The sequence below is a fragment of the Chiloscyllium punctatum genome, chromosome 46 (genome assembly GCF_047496795.1).
Source record: "Chiloscyllium punctatum isolate Juve2018m chromosome 46, sChiPun1.3, whole genome shotgun sequence".
NCBI classification, from domain to species: Eukaryota; Metazoa; Chordata; class Chondrichthyes; order Orectolobiformes; family Hemiscylliidae; genus Chiloscyllium; species Chiloscyllium punctatum.
In genome coordinates, this window is record NC_092784.1 from 55,960,269 (window position 1) to 55,981,316 (window position 21,048).

General features: G+C 42.7%; 1 protein-coding gene across 3 annotated transcripts in view; it reads right to left on the reverse strand.

The window, feature by feature from the left end:
- The window catches only part of notch3 (notch receptor 3), a 244,330-nt gene that overhangs the window by 144,815 nt on the left and 78,467 nt on the right, over window positions 1-21,048 (reverse strand). For all 3 annotated transcript variants that reach the window (XM_072564315.1, XM_072564316.1, XM_072564314.1), the window contains exon 2: window positions 10,053-10,134. In XM_072564315.1, the coding sequence (XP_072420416.1) occupies window positions 10,053-10,134 (82 nt within the window). The remainder of the gene's footprint in view (window positions 1-10,052; window positions 10,135-21,048) is intronic.

Consider the following 21,048-nt stretch of genomic DNA (forward strand, 5'->3'; position numbering starts at 1 on the left):
GTGGACAAAGTTAAAAGTCACACAACACCAGGTTACAGTCCAACAGGCTTACTTGGAAGCACTAGCTTTCAGAGTGCTGCCCCTTCATCAGGTAACAGATGAAGGAGCAGCACTCTGAAAGCTAGTACTTGCAAATAAACTTGTCAGTCTATTAACAGCATGGAAGAAGTTGTTCTTGAACCTGTTGGATGTGTTCAAGCTTCTGTATCTCCTATTTGATGGAAGAGCATCACTGGGATGGGAGGGGTCTTCGATGAAGTTGGCTGCTGTTCTGTGGCAACAAGAAGTGTAAATGGAGTCTGTGGAAGGAAGGTTGGCTTCTGTGCTGGTCTGGGATGTGACACAACATTCTGTAGTTCCTTACGGTCCTGGGCAGAGCAGTTACTGTACCAGGCCATTATGCATCAGGATAGAATGCTTTATATTTTGCATCTGTAAAAGGTGACGAGGGTCCTAGTATCAGATTGATCACTTTATCTCAGCAAGTGAAGAGGCTATCGTTTCACACCACTGATTTTCATTTAGTAAAGATCACTCCCTGATTCTCATCTGTGGGGGGGGCATGGTTCACTGTTGTCCCAAAGGCTCTGAACCTAATCCATGGGAAGATCAGTCATATAGAGTAAATGGTCAATCAATCAACAGATCAATTTTAGTTAGCAACTGGAATATATTAACCAAAGAGTAGTAATTTCAATCACCTGCTGTGACATATCTTTGGGCTAGGTGGGATTGGAGCTCAGACATTCTGGCTCAGAGGAAGGGACACTTGCACTGGGTCAGAAGAATCCTTCATTCACAAAATTATACCATAAAAGTAGGAAGCTCCGATACCTTTCTAACCGTCACACATCTACCATCAAGGACATGCTGGCTTGTTGACCCCAGCCAGACTACTCAATGTTTGTGATTTTGCTGGACATGCACATTGCAGAAAGGAGTCACTTGATAGCAGTCAGACAAGGTCCCCTGGTAGACCACCTTTTTCTGACCCAAAGGAGATGGAGACAGAAACATAGAAAATAGGAGGAATAGGCCATTCAGCCTTTGGAAGGTTGAGGAAGGGCTTATGCCTGAAACATCAACTCTCCTGCTCCTCGGATGCCACCTGACCCACTGTGCTTTTCCAGCGCCACACTTTTTGAGTCTGACTCTCTAGCATCTGCAGTCCTCACTTTCTCTGAGTCTTTTCAGCCTACTCTGCATTTCAATATGAACATGGCTAATCACTCAACTCAGCACCCTGCTCCCACTTTCACCACATACAGTTTCATCCCTATACTCCTAACACCAATGTCTATTTCCTTGAAAACATGCAAAGTTCTGGCCTCAGCTATTTACTGTGGTACAGGATCACCAGTTTCTGGGTGAAGAGATTACTCATCTCAGATGAATTCTGACAATTCAAATACTTCCAGATGAGTCCACCACAGACCAATGGTCAACATCAACTGGGGGTAATGTAGGCCTGATTCAATAATTCAAAGCAATTTTGGAAGAAGTGAGAGAAGGGATCAAGGTGGAGGAGGCAGGGGCATGATGGAAGGACAACAGGAGGATCTTCACATTTCCTGCTATGATATTGTGACATCAATAACAAATTGTGTGTGTACCACCCTCTGTGACATGACCCTCGCCCAACCTGTGTCACAGGGCCCTACCTAGACTGTCATAGGGCCCTCATCCACTCAGTACCACCCTGTGTCACAGGACCCTCACCCTTCTTATACCATCCTGAGTCAGAGGGCCCTCGCCCACCCTGTGTCACAGTGTCCTGCTCTACTATTAGAATTCCTTGCTGTTAATGAACATGCTTAACCAATTTTATTCTTCAGCAGGTAGATTCTGAAAGCACTCAGGTATTGCTTACTGAAAGGTATTACAATGGGACAGTCGTATTCATCCCTCTTTTTTAAAAAGCGGTAAACCAACCTGATTCCCTTTGTCTCTCTTTCTCTTGAATTCTTACATTTACAGAGTTACACAGGCACGTTATATTCTCTGTGCTCTCAGCAGACTGGCAAGTCTATCACGTGTCTGGTTGCTTTGCTGTTATTAATTGGTGAACACTCATTTGGATGACACAGAGTGGTTAGTCCAGTTACAATCCAATAAACACCATCCCATTGCAACAAAAGAAAAGTTAACATTTGCCTTTCTAAAGAAAAAATTGTTGCCACATGACTAACACGCACTCTTGAAGTTACGAAATACTGTTCAAAATGGGAACTGTGCTTAAAATATGTTGCTGGAAAAGCGCAGCAGGTCAGGCAGCATCCAAGGAACAGGAGAATCGACGTTTCGGGCATGAGCCCTGATTCCTGAAAAAGGGCTTATGCCCGAAACGTCGATTCTCCTGCTCCTTGGATGCTGCCTGACCTGCTGCGCTTTTCCAGCAACACGTTTTCAGCTCTGATCTCCAGCGTCTGCAGTCCTCACTTTCTCCTCCAAAATGGGAACTGTCTCCACTTAAGGAGCCAGTGCCTATGGGAGAGGAGAGGGGAGGATCGATGGAGTATTGTTTTTTTTGGTCCAGACTGAAACCATGATTTGCATGTTTTGTTGTTGGCGCTGACCTCCATTCCGCTCTGCTTCTCCCACACAATAGCCACGCCAGCTACCAGCGGCATTGTAAGCACATGAGGCCAACAGTCTCTACCATCTGTAAACACCAAAGCAAGAATCGGGACTGAGCAACTCTCTGGGGCCCTGAACCTCTCTCACGTGGTCGCCTTGCCACCTACGTTTTGATATGAATGTGTTTCAGGAAGAAAGGAAGACTTGGCATTTCTATGGCATGTTGCATAAACACGAGGACATCCCCATTTTGCTTCACAAATTAAGTATTTCTGAACTAGTGCAATATAGGACACACAGCAGCAAATTGCACACAGTAAGCTTTCACAAACAGTGAAGTGACAACAACCAGATTACTCTATTTGAACAAAGCTGGATGAGCAATAAATATGCCTGGGAGTAATTGCATTTCTGTGAAGTAGGGCTGTGAGGTATTTTTATAAAATATCAAACTGGAAGAGCAGACAGTGCATTAATTTAACCCTGAATCCAAAAGGTAAACTTTAAACATTAGCTGCTAGGTGTGGCACTTTACACCAGACTCAGATGAAGATTACTAAAACCAGTTACTTAGCAGTTGTATCACTTCAGGACAGCAGACTCATTATTATGTTACAGTTTCGTATATCTGATACAGGAATTTTGGGTCCAATGTCTTCTCTTTCCTTAGGATTAAGATTACAACTTGTCTGGAGAATTATTCTTTCTGTGCACTTCCCTAATTCTGGCTATTCAGGACTTGTGGCCTCAAAGATTAATTAATATTTGATTCAGATTTCCAAATATTTTCCAGATTTCCAAATGGAGGCAGGCTCAACTAAGGCATCTGACAGGGCATTAGGCGGGTTTTTGGATAATAGTGGTCTGCAGGCATATGGAGAAAAGGCAGGAGATTGACACTAGATAATAGAGCTGGACAAGATTGTGCTGACAAAGCCATGATGGACCGAGTGATTTCCTTCTGAACCATCATATTTCCTTGAATCAACAATGTGCATTTGCATACACCTTTCATACAGTAAAACAGACCAAGGGCTTCACAGGAGCACAATCAGATAAAACCTGATCCACAGAACACAGTTTATTCACACGAGGTTACAAACCAGCTACATGGGAGACTGACGGCTGCTCAGCCCTAAACCCAGCACCAGCATTTGCTTTTGGAGATCTTCACATGGTTGATCAGAAGCGAAAGAGGTACGTTTTAAGGACTGTCCCATGACAGAATTACAGAATATGGAAACAACATGGGAAAGGGCAGCTGAGCTGATTGTACTGAATGGAACAGGCTCAAAAGAGCTAAATAGCTCCTACTCCTATTGCTTAAACTTTTGTGTCTTGAAGCAGAAAAGGTATGGAGAGACGATGGACTAAGAAGGGAATTAATTCCAGAGCTAGAGCCCAGACGACTGAAGGCCCATGGCTAACACAGGGGCACTGGAGTGCTAATGTGTACAACAGACCTCTCTTGTATTTCATCCCAACTATGACCTCTTAACAACAAGGAGAGCTTTCAGACTGCCCCAGTGCAGATTTCCATTGGACTTGAGTTAAAGCATAGTTTCTCTCTCCCTTCCTGCTTTGTTTTCCTCTCTCTGTGATCTTAGCTCAGCATAGTATCCTCACAGAGTCCATGCTTGCAGAGACTAAATCCCCTCAGGCACCAAGGGATGCCTGTATCCAAATCTTACATCAACCATGTGAAAACAAAGCATCAAGTATATCTATCTGCTAGTCATTTGGGTGAGCATCATATTGAAGGCTTAGAAAAGAGAGGATTAATAAGTAACCTTCAGTCAGACAGATGGAGGTGAGACTGAGAAACTCACCAAGAGCTGTTGGTTAAATTTTATGGTTCCCCTACTGGTGGGCTTGTGGTAGATGGGTTGGGGGCTGTAACATTTTCCAGGTGACCACCCAGAGCCCTCCCAACCCTGCCCAATCCATCCGCAATTTTAGACGGGGAAGCTGTGGCCTAGATTGGCTCTTTCCACACTTTAAAACATCCAATACCACCTCCAGCCAACCCATCACCGGGCTCTCCATCAAGACTGCCAGCAAATGACCCCTTCCCCCAATAGACTCCACCTCCTCGCCCAGCTCTACCTTTACATGGTCCTAGACTCTAGATTTACAGCTCTGGCCACTGCTGCCGCTGGCAGTGCGAGAATTACAGATATTCCAAGAAATCAAACTGGCCAGCAGCCTGGAGATGGGTGAAGGGCAGAAAGCTCACCTCCAGCTAAAAACATCTAAAGGTCAGCCAGCAGACACTTCCCACACAGAATCTTCAGGTGATAGGCATGAAACATCCCTAACCTGAAAAGTCCTGCCCACTGAGACAAAAGAGTTAAAGGAAACACACAGCCCTTTCCCCCCCACACAATCTCTTTTGCCCCATTCAGACATGTTATTGCAGTCCTCTGAATGTTTCTTTACCACTACCATATTACCCATGTTACTAATTAAAAGAACAATTATCAAGCACAACCCACCAGCGATTGTGTAATCCTAACAAATTAGCAATTTTCAAGTCAACCCGTTCACAGATGTTGTTACACACCACTGGAGCAGATGAGACTTGAACCCAGGCCTGCTGGTTAAAATAGGGACAATAGCACTGCACATGAGCCTCTTCCCACACTATCCCATGCTCCCAGCTTTGTTCCATCCACCTGCTCAATAAATTCCAGCACAGACCCAGAACAAATGGGTTTCACCTGCCCTGCATGCCTGTCAATTTATCTGATCCCCAAGATTCAAAATACTCTAGTTCACGTCTCCTAATCAGACGCAGGAATCTCAGACCCTTCATGCCTCTCCATTGCACACATTTACAAACACTGCCAAGCCCATGCAGTGTTTGATCTTATCATCGAGGATTATAGAATTGTGCAACTTGTATTACACTTTTATTAAATAAAGCTTATAAACTGACTTGTTTATTCAAATCCTATTCAGCTGATGTGTCTATGGAAATGGAGGCCATTGGCCAAAGGCCCACATCAATTGTGCAGAGAGAAAAAAAGGCCTCTACTTGGAGAATGTTGGTGCTCCGGGTATTGTCACAGGTTACTGATCATAAACATGATTTTCTCAAAGGATAGGAGTGGCAGTCCCCATGAGAATGTCAGAGATACTGAGCAATTGTCAACATGGTAGCGTTATATACAAGATTAGATCTACAATGCTAACAGAAAGATAAAACTTGTATTTATATAGCACCTTTCAAGACTGCAGGACATTAAACTTTGACACCAAAGCACAAAGTGACTAACAGCTTGGTAAAGCTCAAGGAGGAGAGGCGGAGAGGATTAAAGATAGAAATCTGGAGCTTAGGGCTCAGGCAGCTGGACAGGTGGCTGCCAATAGTGGGGCATTACATCTATAAATGCCACGAATACTATTTTCTTTTACAGAACCGAAAGTCACTGAGCACAACACAAGGGTTTGAATCTGTGGTTGAACGTGTGCTCAGTTGTGTCCATCTATCGGCAATGTATGTCAAATCCTATACCATGAAGTACCAGATCTTGGCGAGCTTGCATGATATTGGCACCATGATGGCACTTTCTCAGTGAAAAGCTGGAATCTGTTACTGTCGGAGGTCTCCCCACCTCTCCTCCAGTACTGACATAATTCTTGATGCCAAACCCACAGTCTGGTACAAAGAAACACATATGAATGTTAAAAGACTTCAGCCAGAGAGATTCTGTAACCCCAGTGGTTGTGTCAAATGTCCGGTGTCGTTCTAGCCTTTTTGCTGCAAATATTGCCATCTTCCACCACAATCACACAACAGCAATCCCCACCTAGCTGACAGAGAGCTTGAATGTTATGGAAGAAGGGCTTATGCCCGAAACGTCGATTCTCCTGCTCCTTTGATGCTGCCTGACCTGCTGCGCTTTTCCAGTAACACATTTTTAAGCTCTGATCTCCAGCATCTGCAGTCCTCAATTTCTCCTGTTATGGAATGGGTTAGATGCCAAGTTACCAGTGACTGAGAGAGCAGAGTTCTGACACAGCCCACTCCCCGATCCTGAAAATCCACTTCAGCTGTCTGTTCAAAGGTTTGGCAGGATTCAAACAGTGCGCCAGTGACAGGTTGCTCAAATGCTCACATTTACAGATTACTTGCAAGAAACCATTAGTTTTCATGCCAATTTCCCACTGGCACCCATAGGTCTACAAAAACTATCCATTCCCAACTTTACCTTCTCTTTCCCAAGGCCAAATATTCAAGTGGCTTTGAACATTTCAAAGACTTGCCCCCGACTAGCACTTGTGCTGATATTCACTCATCACACTGAATACTGTCATGCAACCCAAGCATAATTCAGCTCAGTATTCATTCAACACACTGGATACCATCGTACATTCCAGTAACACTGTGCACCCCAGCATTCACCCAACGTCATACATTCCTTCAACATGGCGTGTCTTATATTTTCACTCCCGTGCATTAGTAAGGATTTGCTACTGCATGCAGAAAATCGTTCACAGGCTCTGAAATTGTAACTTGGCCAAAAAAAATAGTTTTTAAGCATTGATCTTTTAACACTAACCATTTATGGAGTCCCGAAGGCTAGATTTAATAATCTGCTCATAGCTAATGAGCAGAAAATTTACATTACATCAGTTGTCTAACTATGATCACAGTTTCAACTGCAGGAATTCCCTCCAGCTTTGCAGTATCTGTCCCAAAGTTGAGGTGACAGGATCTCCCCATCACAGTCCACAAAATTAGACCATGTCAACAGCTGCTAAAACTATACAGCGATTTCTGGTTCAATTATTTTCCTTTTGTTGAATGGACAAACATTTTTCAGGAACATTAGTTAAACAGTAACAGCATCAGAACCACAACATTAGCCATACGACTACTGAAGCTAACTATAAATGAGTAAGCTTCTCTAAATTCTGAGATTAGAACAGGCAAAGACAAACTGCTCCTGAAATATGCTGCTTTGCATCTTAAACCAATGATAGTTTCGTGACTGAAGATTGTTAAGTTAACAGGAGTCTGTTGCCTCCTGTTAATTACTGCATTGGAGGCAAAGATCTTGAAATGATCAGGAATAATCTTCCCCAGACACACATCATGTTAGACTCACTTGGCATCCTTGGCACAGGAGATAGAAATAATTGCATTTATATTTCACCATCCATGTTGCTCTAGAAATCCCAAAGTTTTCTAACAGTGGTTCATATAGTATATATACCATGTTAAAACATCTCAAGGTGCTTCATGGCAGCATTATCATGAGGCCTCCGTGCAGTTGTTAAAATGTCACTGTTGACACACAGCAAACATGAAGGCCATGTCAGTTACTTAGTCTCCCCTTATATCCATCACGTCATTTGCTACAACTATTCCTTGTGACACTGAGTTCTATGTTATTCTCTGGGTGTGGAAATTTCTCCTGACTTCCTTACTGGAAGTATTTATGACCATTTAACATTTAAAGGGAGGGCTGAGGTCTTGTGTTGCATCAAGTTGCATCTCTATCTTGGAGTCAGGAGTTCAGAAAAGATTTACAAGGATGTTGCCAGGTTTGGAGGATTTGAGCTATACAGAGAGAGGTTGAACAGGCTGGTGCTGTTTTCCCTGGAGTGTCAGAGGCTGAGGGGTGACCTTATAGAGGTTTATAAAATCACGAGGGGCATGGATAGGGTGAATAGACAAAGTCTTTTCCCTGGGATGGGGGAGTCCAGAACTAGAGGGCATAGGTTTAGGATGAGAGGGGAAAGATATAAAAGAGCCCTAAAGGGCAACTTTTCCACACAGAGGGTTGTGCTTGTATGGGATGAGCTGCCAGGGGAACTGGGGAAGTGGTAGAGGCTGGTACAATTACAGCATTTAAAAGGCATCTGGATGGGTATATGAATAGTAAGGGTTTGGAGGGATATGGGATGGGTGCTAGCAGGTGGGACTAGATTAGGTTGGGATATCTAGTCAGCATGGAAGGGTCTGATTCCATGCTGTTTATCTCTATGACTCTAAGTGCTTTGGGTTAGAGTCCCACTCTAGGGATCACAGGTGGTGGCACGGTGGCACAGTGGTTAGCACTGCTGCCTCACAGCGCCAGAGATCCGGGTTCAATTCCCGCCTCAGGTGACTAACTGTGTGGAGTTTGCACGTTCTCCCCGTGTCTGCGTGGGTTTCCTCCGGGTGCTCCGGTTTCCTCCCACAGTCCAAAGATGTGCAGGTCAGGTGAATTGGCCATGCTAAATTGCCCGTAGTGTTAGGTAAGGGGTAAATGTAGGGGTATGGGTGGGTTGCGCTTCGGCGGGGCGGTGTGGACTTGTTGGGCCGAAGGGCCTGTTTCCACACTGTAAGTAATCTAATAACTGCCCACGGTATCCAGGGATGTGCAAGTTAGCTGGGTTAGCCATGGGAAGTGCGGGGTTACAGAGATGGGGAAGGGGTGGGTCTGGGTGGGATGCTCTTGGTATGGACTCAATGGGCTGAATGGTCTGCTTCCGTACAGTCGAGATTCTATGAAGGTGCATTCATAATGTAGTCAAGCAAGTTGATTATTGAACTGCAAACCTTCCAATATACCCATGGCAGTGGTAAGAGTGGGTGTGTCTCCTGGTCAACTAGGCTTGATATGGCATGATGCTTCTGGCAACAGGTTAGTGACGTGTTCTAGGAAAAACCAGCCATGTAAACCTAGGCAAGTATTGATATTGTCTGCCTCAGTAGTCTGCAAGGAGAAAGTGAGCTGCTGCGCTTTTCCAGCAACACATTTTTAGCTCAGTAGTCTGCAACACTAGGTGTGGAAAGAGAAATGAAGAAGGAGGAACAATATTTACAGCCCCTGAGCTTGAGACTTGTCCATAAGCAGTGGTGCAGTTTAAAGGAGCACCAAACAGGGATTGTAAACTTCACACCTTCCTATTCTTCACATCTGAGTTTCTCACTGGGCAACAAATTGACCTACAGGACCAGAGGAGCTATGCAGAACTCTTTTTAAAGCATTTGCACATAGCTGTGTTGGACAGATGCGGGAGACAAATGGCCAAATCCTTTTTTCTTTATGTAATAGTTTTGAAAATTATTTCAATGACAACAACTTCAACAGAAAGAATAATTCTGGGGGAGGGCATTTTCCATATTTTTAAAAACTGTAATCCTATCAACTGGCAGCATCTAAAAAGGTCAGGATTAACTGACATCACTTGACACTAATGAAAATTGCTTTGTCTGATTGTTTAGGGCCACTGCTTCGAGTTATGGATCAAGTCCAAAACCAGGGAAATGTAACACGGTCACTAATAAATCCAATAAAGATTCAGGAGAAACGTCTTTCCCACGAATTGCAAGAACAGCTCAGAGAGCTCATGAATCGCACTGGGAAAGGTGCCCTGGGGCAATGCTTGCGGGCAGCCTGGCCGGTGAACAGCACACTGACAGAAGTCATTTATAATTCACCCAAATCCAATAGTTTCCAGTCAAAGGAGCAACTTACAGACAAGATGCATCTCCGTGCGGGCTTTTGATACATCGCCCATTATTCTCACAAGGACGGTGGCTATCCCGGCACTGCAGAGCTGGAAGAAAGAGAAAGCAAGGATGATTCGTGGGCTTTTTTTTTTGTAAAAAAGAAAGTAACGAACAGAAAAGTAAACAAACGTCCCAAAACACTTTGCATCCAGTGAAGTAAAAGTCACCACCGTTATGCAGGAAAAAAGGCAGTCAATTTGTGCATAGCTAAACCCCACAACAACATTGGTCAGAGTACACTTTTTTTATATCCAAGTTATGGTGACTGAAGAATACATATAATGGTCAGGACACCCTGGAAAGCTTCCATGCTCTCCTGTGGTTAGAGCCGTGGGATCTTTTATGTGCACTTAAAAGAGCGGACAGGATTTTATATAAAAAACAGCTGTTGTCTGAAGAGAGGTATTTCATCCTAACAGTTAAATGGTGTTGAAATGGTTGAGCAGCTACGAAATTTATATTTTTAAAATACAGCTACTAAACGTATTAAACAAAAGGTCAATTGAATTTCAAGCCATGCTGATCACAGTGCTCACTAACTCGTTTCCAATCATCCAAACAAACTATAATTTTAGAAATAACCTGGTCAACTCTAAGACAATGTAAAATAGAGAGCATGAGAGAGGCACTTAAATACTCAGAGGGTGGGGGAGTCATAGGAAAACAACATGAGGACAGAGAGAATTAAATGCAGACAAGTTATACTCATGCATGCATCGATAAACCATTGATTCATTTTTAAATCATAACAACTCCTTACGCAAATTCCATTCCAAAAACAGTTCATGAGAAAATATGACAACTTGCAGACTCAAACTACACAGGGAATAGTCATTCACTTGACCCTACCTATTTCAACAGAAATCACAAATCTGCATTACATCCGCCTGAAACCTCATGCAAGGCAAACTCACCAGCCCTTCTGCCAAGGAACTGGCCTGTACAATACCAGCTCATAGACCCTTGGAATTTTTCAGCACAAAAGGAGGTCACTCAGCACATCATGCCTTGCCAGCTTTTTCAAAGTGCTGTCAAATATAGTCCCACATTCCAAGCTTTTGCTTCCTAGCCTTGCAAATTTGTCCTTGTCAGGTACATATCCAATTGCCTTTTGAAAGTCACGAAAGAATCTGCTTCCACCACCGTCTCAGGCAGATTGTTTAAGATCTAAGAATTTGCATGTGAGGAAATCTATCCTTGTTTCATTTCTAGTTTGTTGACAAATCATTTTAAAGCCATGACCCTTGGTTGCTGACTCAGTAGCGAAAAGGAATAGTTTCTCCTTACTTGCTCAATTACGTACTCTTTCTCCACTTAAACCTCTCTACTATAAAGGAGAACAAATCCAGTTTCCTCCATATAACTGAACTCTTTTAATTCCTGCAATGATTCTAGTAAAGTTCCACCATACTCTCTTCCAGGTCTGACATTCTTTGTATGGTGCCCAGAATATGCATGATAAACCAGCTGATGCCTAACTAGTAACTCATCAAGATTTAGCATGACTTCATTGTGTTTATACACAATACCCTAATTTACAGAACCAAAATCCCATAAGCTTTCTAAACCAGTTATCAATTTACCTTGCTATCTTCAAAGACTTGAAAATATACCCGCCCAGTTCTTCTGTATTGTACGATCCTCATTCTTATTCCTTCTGCTCACACTTCCAAAAATAACGTCATTCAGATGATAGAGTCCCTCTGTGGCATTGTTCCCAACACTCATCTACATTCAACTGCATCTGCCGTGCGACTGCCCATTTTACCAGTCTGTGGCATTTTAATGCATGACACTCTCCTCTACACTATTTATATTGTTACCAAGTTAGGTATCATTTACAGACTTGAAAGTGGTGCTCCCCAAACTTGAGTCCAGGTAATTTATACATAACTACAGCTATCCAAAAACACAGAATCATAGCTTACTATGTAAAGTGACACAAATAGTCCTGTTCTTTCCCACAGTTCTGTGTATCTTTTCTCTTCAAATAGGATTCTAAGTTTCTTTGAAAAGTTATTATAGGATCTGCTTTCACTGTCCTTTCATGCAATGCATTACAACTCACTATTTTCTTTTCCTCATGTTCCCATAAACCTGTGTATTCTGCTCACTGACCCTTTTGCCACCAGAATATGATCCTTGTTATTTACTCTCTTGGACTTCACAACTTAGAGTCATAGAGCCAGAGAGATGTACAGCATGGAAACAGACACTTCAGCCCAACTCGTCCACACCGACCAGATATCCCAACCTACTCTCGTCCCACCTGCCAGCACACGGCCTATATCCCTCCAAACCCTTCCTATTCATATACCCATCCAGATGCCTTTTAAATGTTGCAATTGTACCAGCCTCCACCATTTCCTCATGCAGCTTCTTCCAAACACGCACCGTCCTCTGCATGAAAACATTGCCCCTTAGGTCTCTTTTATATCTTTCCCCTCGCACCCTAAACCTATGCCCTCTAGTTCTGGACTCCCCATACCCCAGGGAAAAGACTTTGTCTACTTGTCCAATCCACGCCCCTTGTGATTTTATACACCTCTATTAGGTCACCCCTCAGCCTTCAACGCACCAGGGAAAACAGCCCCAGCCTATTCAACTTCTCCCTATAGTTCAAAACCTCCAACCCCAGCAACATCCTTGTAAATATTTTCTGAGCCCCTTCAAGTTTCACAACATTTTTCCGACAGGAAGGAGACCAGAATTGCACGCAATATTCCAACAGTAGCCTAACCAAAGTCCAGTACAGCCGCAACACATCCTCCCAAGTCCTATACTCAATACTCTGACCAAAAAGAAAAACATACCAAATGCTTTCTTCACTATTCTATCTACCTGCGACTCCACTTTCAAGGAGTTATGAACCTGCACTCCAAGGTCTCTTTGTTCAGCAACACTCCCTAGTACCTTACCATTAAGTGTATAAGTCCTGCTAAGATTTGCTTTCCCAAAATGCAGCACCTCATATTTATCTGAATTAAACTCCATCTGCCACTTCTCAGCCCATTGGCCCATCTGATCAAGATCCCGTTGTAATCTGAGGCAACCTTCTTCGCTGTCCATCGCACCTCCAATTTTGGTGTCAGCTGCAAACCTACTAACAGTACCTCTTTTGCTCACATCCAAATCATTTATGTAAATGACAAAAAGTAGAGGACCCAACACCGATCCTTGTGGCACCCCACTGGTCACAGGCCTCCAGTCTGAAAAACAACCCTCCATCACCACCCTCTGTCTTCTACCTTTGAGCCAGTTCTGTATCCAAATGGCTAGTTCTCCCTGTATTCCAGAGATCTAACCTTGCTAACCAGTCTCCCATGGGGAACCTTGTCAAACACCTTACTGAAATTCATATAGATCAACTAGGAGAAAGTGAGGACTACAGATGCTGCAGATCAGAGCTGAAAAATGTGATCTGGAAAAGCACAGCAGGTCAGGCTCACCGGTCTATAGTTCCCTGGCTTGTCCTTACCACCTTTCTTAAATAATGGTAACACATTAGCCAACTTCCAGTCTTCCGGTACCTCAATGACTATCAATGATACAAATCAATGATAGGGCAGCACGGTGGCACAGTGGTTAGCACTGCTGCTTCACAGCACCACAGACCCGGGTTCATTTCCCGCCTCAGGCGACTGACTGTGTGGAGTTTGCACATTCTCCCCGTGTCTGCGTGGGTTTCCTCCGGGTGCTCCGGTTTCCTCCCACAGTCCAAAGATGTGCAGGTCAGGTGAATTGACCATCCTAAATTGCCCGTAGTGTAGGTAAGAGGTAGATGTAGGGGTATGGGTGGGTTGCGCTTCGGTGGGTCGGTGTGGACTTGTTGGGCCGAAGGGCCTGTTTCCACACTGTAAGTAATCTAATCTAATCTAAAAAATATCTCAGCATGGGGCCCAGCAATCATTTCCCAAGCCTTCAATGACTTCTAGGGGACACCTGATCAGGTCCTGGGATATATCCACCTTTATGCATTTCAAGACATCCAGCACTTCCTCCTCTGTAATATGGACATTTTTCAAGATGCCACCATCTATTTCCCTACATTCTATATCTGCCATGTCCTTCCCCACAGTAAATACTGATGCAAAATAGTTGTTTAGTATCTCCATCTTCTGTGGCTCCACACAGAGGCCGCCTTGCTGATCTTTGAGGCACCCTATTCTCTCCTTGGTTACCCTTTTGTCCTCAGTATATTTGTAAAAACCCTTTGGATTCTTCTTTACCTTATTTGCCAAAGCTATCACGTGTCCTCTTTTTGCCCTCCTGATTTCCCTCTTAAGTACACTCCTGCTGGCTTTATACTCTAAGGATTCACTCGATTTAACCTGTCCATACCTAACAAATGTTTCCTTCATTTTCTTAACGAAACACTCAATTTCTCGAGTTATCTAGCATTCATTCCCTACACCTACCAGCCTTCCCTTTCACCCTAATATACTGTCTCTGGACTCTCATTATCTAATTTCTGAAGGCTTCCCATTTTCCAGCCGTCCCTTTACCTGCGAACATCTGCCCCCAATCAGCTTTTGAAAGTTCTTGCCTAATACCTTCAAAATTAGCCTTCCTCCAATTTAGAACTTCAACTTTTAGATCTGGTCTATCCTTTTCCATCACTATTTTAAAACTAATAGAATTATGATCGCTGGCCCCAAAGTGCACTCCAACTTATACCTCACTCACCTGCCCTGCCTTATTTCCCAACAGTAGGTCAAGTTTTGCATCTTCTCTCGTAGGTATTTTCACATAATGAATCAGAAAATGTTCTTGTACATACTTAAATTCTTCTCCATCTAAGCCCTTAACTCTATAGCAGCTCCAGTCTATATTTGGAAAGTTAAAATTCCCCACCATAACCACCCTATTATTCTTAACATAACTGAAATCTCCTTACAAATTTACTTCTCAATTTTCTGCTGACTATTAGGGGGTCTATGATATAATCCCAATAAGGTGATCATCCCTTTCTTATTTCTCAGTTCCATCAAAATAACTTCTCTGGAGAGATTCCCAGGAAAATCCTCCCTCAGGACATATGTAATGCTATCCCTTATCAAAAACGCCACTCCCCCTCCTCTCATGCCTCCCTTTCTATCCTTCCTGTAGCATTTTTTCCTGGAGCATTAAGCTGCCAGTCCTGTTCCAACCCTGAGCCACATCTCTGAAATTGCTATGATATCCCGTTCCCATGTTCCTAACCATGCCCTGAGTTCATCCGTCTTCCCTGTTAGGCAATGAAATAAATGCAGTTTAATTTATCGGTCTTACCTTGTTCTTTGCTATGTTCCTGCTTGTCCTGGCTGTTTGACTCATTTCTTTTCTCAACTGTACCAGTCTCAGATTGATCTCATTCCTCAGCATCTCCCTGGGTCCCACCCCGCTCCCACCCCCCACTTTACTAGCTTAAATCCTCCTGAGCAGCTCTCCCTGACAGTATACTAGTCCCCTTCCAATTCTAGTGCAATCCATTCTTTTTGTACAGGTCACTCCTACCCCAAAAGAGATTCCAAATATGAATCCTTCTCCCATACACTGGCTCCTCAGCCACGCATTCATCTGCTCTGTCCTCCTATTCCTGTCCTCACTAGCCCGTAGCACCGGAAGTAATTCAGATACTACTACCATGGAGGGCCTTTAAAAAAATGTTATTAAGTAACCTCTTAATTGAGTGCAATGTGCCTTATCAAGTCATACAGCACGGAAACAGACCCTTCGGACTAATTTGTCTTCGCCAGCCAGACATCTGAATCTGACCTAGTCCCATTTGCCAGCATTTGGCCCATATCCCTCTAAACCCTTCCTATTCATACATCTATCCAGGTGCCTTTTAAATGTTGTAATTGTACCCACCTCCACCACTTTCTCTGGCAATTTGTTTCATACACGCACCTCTCTCTATGTGAAAGATTTCCTGTTAGGTTTCTTTAAAATCTTTCCCCATCACCTTAAACATATGCTCTCTAGTTTTGGACTCCCATACCTGGGAAAAAGACCTTGGCTATTTACCCTATCCATGTCCGTCACGATTTTATTAACCTTTATAAGGTCACCCCTATCCTCCCATACTCTAGAGAAAAACAGCCCCAGCCTTTTCTTTTAACTCAAACCCTCCAGACCCAGCAACATCCTTGTAAATCTTTTCTGCACCCTCTCAAGTTTAATAACATCCTTCCTATAAAAAGGCGACCAGAACTGTATGTAGAATTCTGAAAGTGTCCTGTACAGCCACAACATGACATCCCAACGCCTGAACTCAAAGTCCCAATGAAGGCAAACATGCCAAATACCTTCTTCACCAGCCTTTCTACCTATGACTCCACTTTCAATGAACTATGCACCTGCACCCCTAGGTCTCTTTGTTTGATAATACTCCTCAGGCACCTAACATTAACTGGTGTGCCTTACCAAAATGCAACATTTCATATTTATCTAAATTAACCTCCTTCTGCCACTCCTGAATCCATTGGCCTATCTGATCAGAGTGCCATTGTACTGAGAGATAATCTTCTTCACTGTCCACTCCACCACCTGTTTTGGTGTCATCTGCAAACTTACTAACCATACCTCCTATATTCACATCCAAATCACTTACATCAATGACAAAAAGCAGTAGACCCAGGACCAATCCTTGTGGCCACTGCTAGTCTCAGGCCTCCAGTCTGAAAGGCAACCTTCTACCACTGCCCTCAGTCTCCTACCTTCAAGCCAATTTTGTATCCAATTGACCAGCTCCTCCTGGATCCCATGTGATGTAGCCTTCAAAATGTTCATTCTGTTTCTGTCTCCACAGATGTTGTCAGATCTGCTGAGTTTCACCAGCACTTTGTTTTTATTTCAGATGCCAGTACCCACAATGTTTTCCTTTTATTCTCAGTCCTCAGCAGTCTTCATGAAACTGAAATGGCTCATCCTTCGTATAATGCAACTAAACCCACATCTAAGGTAGTGGTCCTTCTTAAAGTGTGAAGTCCAGAACTGAATACAGTACTCTCTAACTCACACCGAACTGGTCACTTATAAAAGGCTTAACATTGCTTCCTTGTTTTTTTAACTCAAGAACTGCGGATACTGCAAATCTGAAACAAAAATACAAACGGTCTGTTCTGAAGAAGTTACTGGACTCAAACCATTAACTCTTTTGCTCTCCACAGATGCTGTGAGACCGGCTGAGTTTCTCCAGTAATTTCTGTAATGTCCCTTGCTTTTATGTTCCATTCCATTTATTAGTAAAGCCACTGCACCATGGTTTTATTTTTTTTTAAATTTTTCATCTATGCTGCCACCTTCAAAGATTTGTGTAGAGAGGGCACTGGGTCTTTCTGCACCCATTTTACCTCTTCATCCTTCCTACAAGATGCATTAATTCAAACCGCTCTGCACTTAAATTCCATCTGCTCTGTCTTTACATATTTCAGCAGTTTTCATTCTTCATGGGCATTCGTCACTGGCAAGGTGCACACTGGTTAACCATCCCTGACTGTGTGTGAGGTGGGACAGAACCACCTTGTTGAATCGCTGCATCTGCTGCCTGACCAGCTGTGTTGTTCCAGCACCACACCTTTTTGACTCTGGGAATTCAAGTCGATTGTGGCGGGGTTTTTTTTAATAACCGAGTGGCTTGCACTTTCAGAGGTCATAGACAGAGAGTAGTTGGGAGTTAGTGGCATAATGACAATGTCACTAGGCTAATAATCCAATCGGCCCAAACTAATGTCCACTGCAGCCGGTGGAATTTAAGTTTAGTTATTAAATAAAATTCTTCTGCCATTTCACTTGAGACCACCACAATGGTGGTGGATTACCGTTTTCCATCTTCTCCTATCAAGCAACCATTCCTCTTTCAATCCCATTACCTTTAAGGCTCTTACCATTGCATCTTTCCATTTGGTTTTAGGAGTCCTTCACCTTCTTCCCATGGCAGACCCACCTCTATTATCTGTCTCACCATCTTTCCTTTCTCTCTGCAACAGATGACCATACCACATTCTTCGATCACAATCTTCATTGACACCCATGTTCTGGTTCCTGATTTTTGTGCTTTCTTATTATTCCACCACAGCATCTACTTCTCATCAGTATAGAGCATTGTTCCCTCTTGAGCTTGCCCAAGTTTATTAATTAGTCTAGTATTTAAAATCTGGCATTGAAACAAGTAAAGGCATCATTACCTCTCATGGATCATTGTAAGAATGCATCTGGTTTACCAATGTCCTTTAAGAAAGGAAGTCCATTTGTGATTCCAGGCCAAGGCAATATTATTGGCTGCCCTCCACATTACTTATTAAATTTCCAAGCTATGCCATGTTGCAACTACAAACTTTGAAAATTTTACCCTGTATACACAAATCCAGATTATTACTACACATCAAGAAAGCAGAAATCCAAATATGGAATCTGGGTTACACCATTGTACCTGGGGTCCTCTTTAGTCTGAGACACAACAGTTCACTCCTGCTGGTTATGCCCTTTCACCAATTTGATAACCACATGGCTACTCTTTCTTCAATTTTAGGTTTTAACTTGGCTACTTTCAAAAATCTTTGAAGCATCTATCACACTACCCTCATATTCTGCTGTATATGGAATATTACATTTGTCATAGATTTCTTGTTATTGTCCTTTTTTTTATCCTCATTTCTATACCTTTTGTCATCCTAGAAGGCTGGCTTTGGATGTTCCCTTTTCTATTTTGCATCTGAACTCTCTCTTCCCTGATGGTCTCGGACTGTTCAATTCTAACTTTTTTTGATACACCCCCTTGGACCAGGTTGCTTTTCAACTCACTAAACTTTCAAGTCAAGTACTTATACACTTGGTTGCTCTTTATTATTATTTCATACTTATTCTGAGCCTTAGACCAGAATGATGCTCACATTCTTCCCACTGAAACATGCTTCACTTGTCCCACCATAGTCACGCTGACCATCCAGCCAGAAACAGGTAGTGCAAGAAAGTTCTAATTTACATGTCAGGAGTTGCTCATTGAACTGTATTAGGATAACAAGTCCCACAGTGTCAATACCCTTTAGTTCTTGTATATTTCTGAAATTTACTCACAAATTTGTTCTGTTATCATCTTTCCACTATTTGATGGCTGGTGGAAAACAGATAAGTAGACTCAGTAATAGGCTCAACAGTACACCTACTGGGAAGGTCACTGGCAGTCATACATAGAACATAGAACAACACAGCGCAGAACAGGCCCTTCAGCCCTCGATGTTGCACCGACCTGTGAAATATTCTCAGCTCGTCCACCTACACTATCCCAAAACCATCCATGTGCTTATCTAAGGATTGTTTAAATCTCCCTAATGTGGCTGAGTTGACTACATTAGCAGGTAGGACATTCCAAACCCTTACCACTCTCTGCGTAAAGAACCTGCCTCTGACATCTGTCTTAAATCTATCACCCCTCAATTTGTAGTTATGCCCCCTCGTACAAGTTGACGTCATCATCCTAGGAAAAAGACATTCACTGTCTACCTTATCTAACCCCCTGATCATCTTGTATGTCTCTATCAAATCCCCTCTTAGCCTTGCATCTGTTGGGAAACTCATCAATTAACCAAACGGCACATGTATTTAAAGAAACTTCATAAAAAGAAGAGTGAGGAATTAGGATTAGTTAATTAGCTGATTAGGAATTTTAAAAATATTATTATGTTAAGGCAAATAGTGTGGCTGAGGTACTAAATTAACAACTTGCATCTCTCTTCACTAGAAAAAGAGGACGTGCCAATGTCACAGTACAGGAAGGGGTAGTGATGAAATGACTAAATTATAAAAATATATAGAGTATAAAGAGAAGTTATCAAAAAGTTGGAAGCACTCAAAAGTAGAAGAGACGACAAACATGTGAGATGCATCCAACATTACCGAGTTAAGAAATAATTGAGATAACAGGGATTCTGGCTATTAGCTCCAATTATCCAGCAATTACATTAGGTCAATCAGTATAATGCTGGTAGTAGGAAAACCATCAGAATCAACATATAACCAAGCAAGGAAATAGTTACTTCTCTGAAAACCAGAGTTAACAAATTAAAGCCAACACTGATTTATTAAAGACAGACCACGTTTAACGAAGTTGATTGATCCTTTGCTGAATTAAAGGGCCATGTTGATGATTAATGTTATGGATATAGACTTTGATGTAGTGTTTAATGAACAGAAGATAACAAATATGTTAATAATACTGAAGTCCATGGCACGAATGGTTGAGCAGGTATAGAACTGACGAACAGATAAGAGCAGAAGGAGAAGTATAATGTGCTACACCCTTGAGCTGTATATAAGGACCACTACTCTTTTCATGTGTATGAGGTAGCAAGTTAGGAAGGCTGTTTAAAATTATTGAAGGATCCTTAGCTATATGACAAAAAGGTACTGTATACAAACAGCATAGGTATCATGTCTAAACCTTTGGGGACAGTTAGCTGCTTTGTGAATGACACTAACAACATTGGTTCAATTCCTGGACTAGCTGAGATCAGCCTGAAGGGTCTGCTTTCACAACCTCATCCCTCACCTGAAGTGTGGTGACCCTGAGATTGAACACCCCTGAGGTTGTCTCTCTCTAATGAGAGAGCATCCTCTGGGACGATGGTGCCTTTCACTTCATCACCTCTTTATAAAACAGCTGGCAAGGCCCCAGGAACAGTTTTGTCTTCGGTCTCTCGGAGTTAAAGAGATTTATTGGAAATGATACCAGGGAGGCAGGACTTCAGTTGGTTGGTAAGATGCTAGAGTTTCAGGTTGCTTTCCTTGCATTGGAAGATAAAGGGGCTATCTTAATATAGGTATGAAGGATGATCATGAAGCATTTTGACAAGGGAGACACTGTTAATGATAGCAGAACGATTGGTAACAAGAGGACATAAATTTAAACTAATTGGCAAAACATTCAGAAGCGAAGAAGAATTTTATAGGAACACATAAACAGGAGTAAGACATTCAAC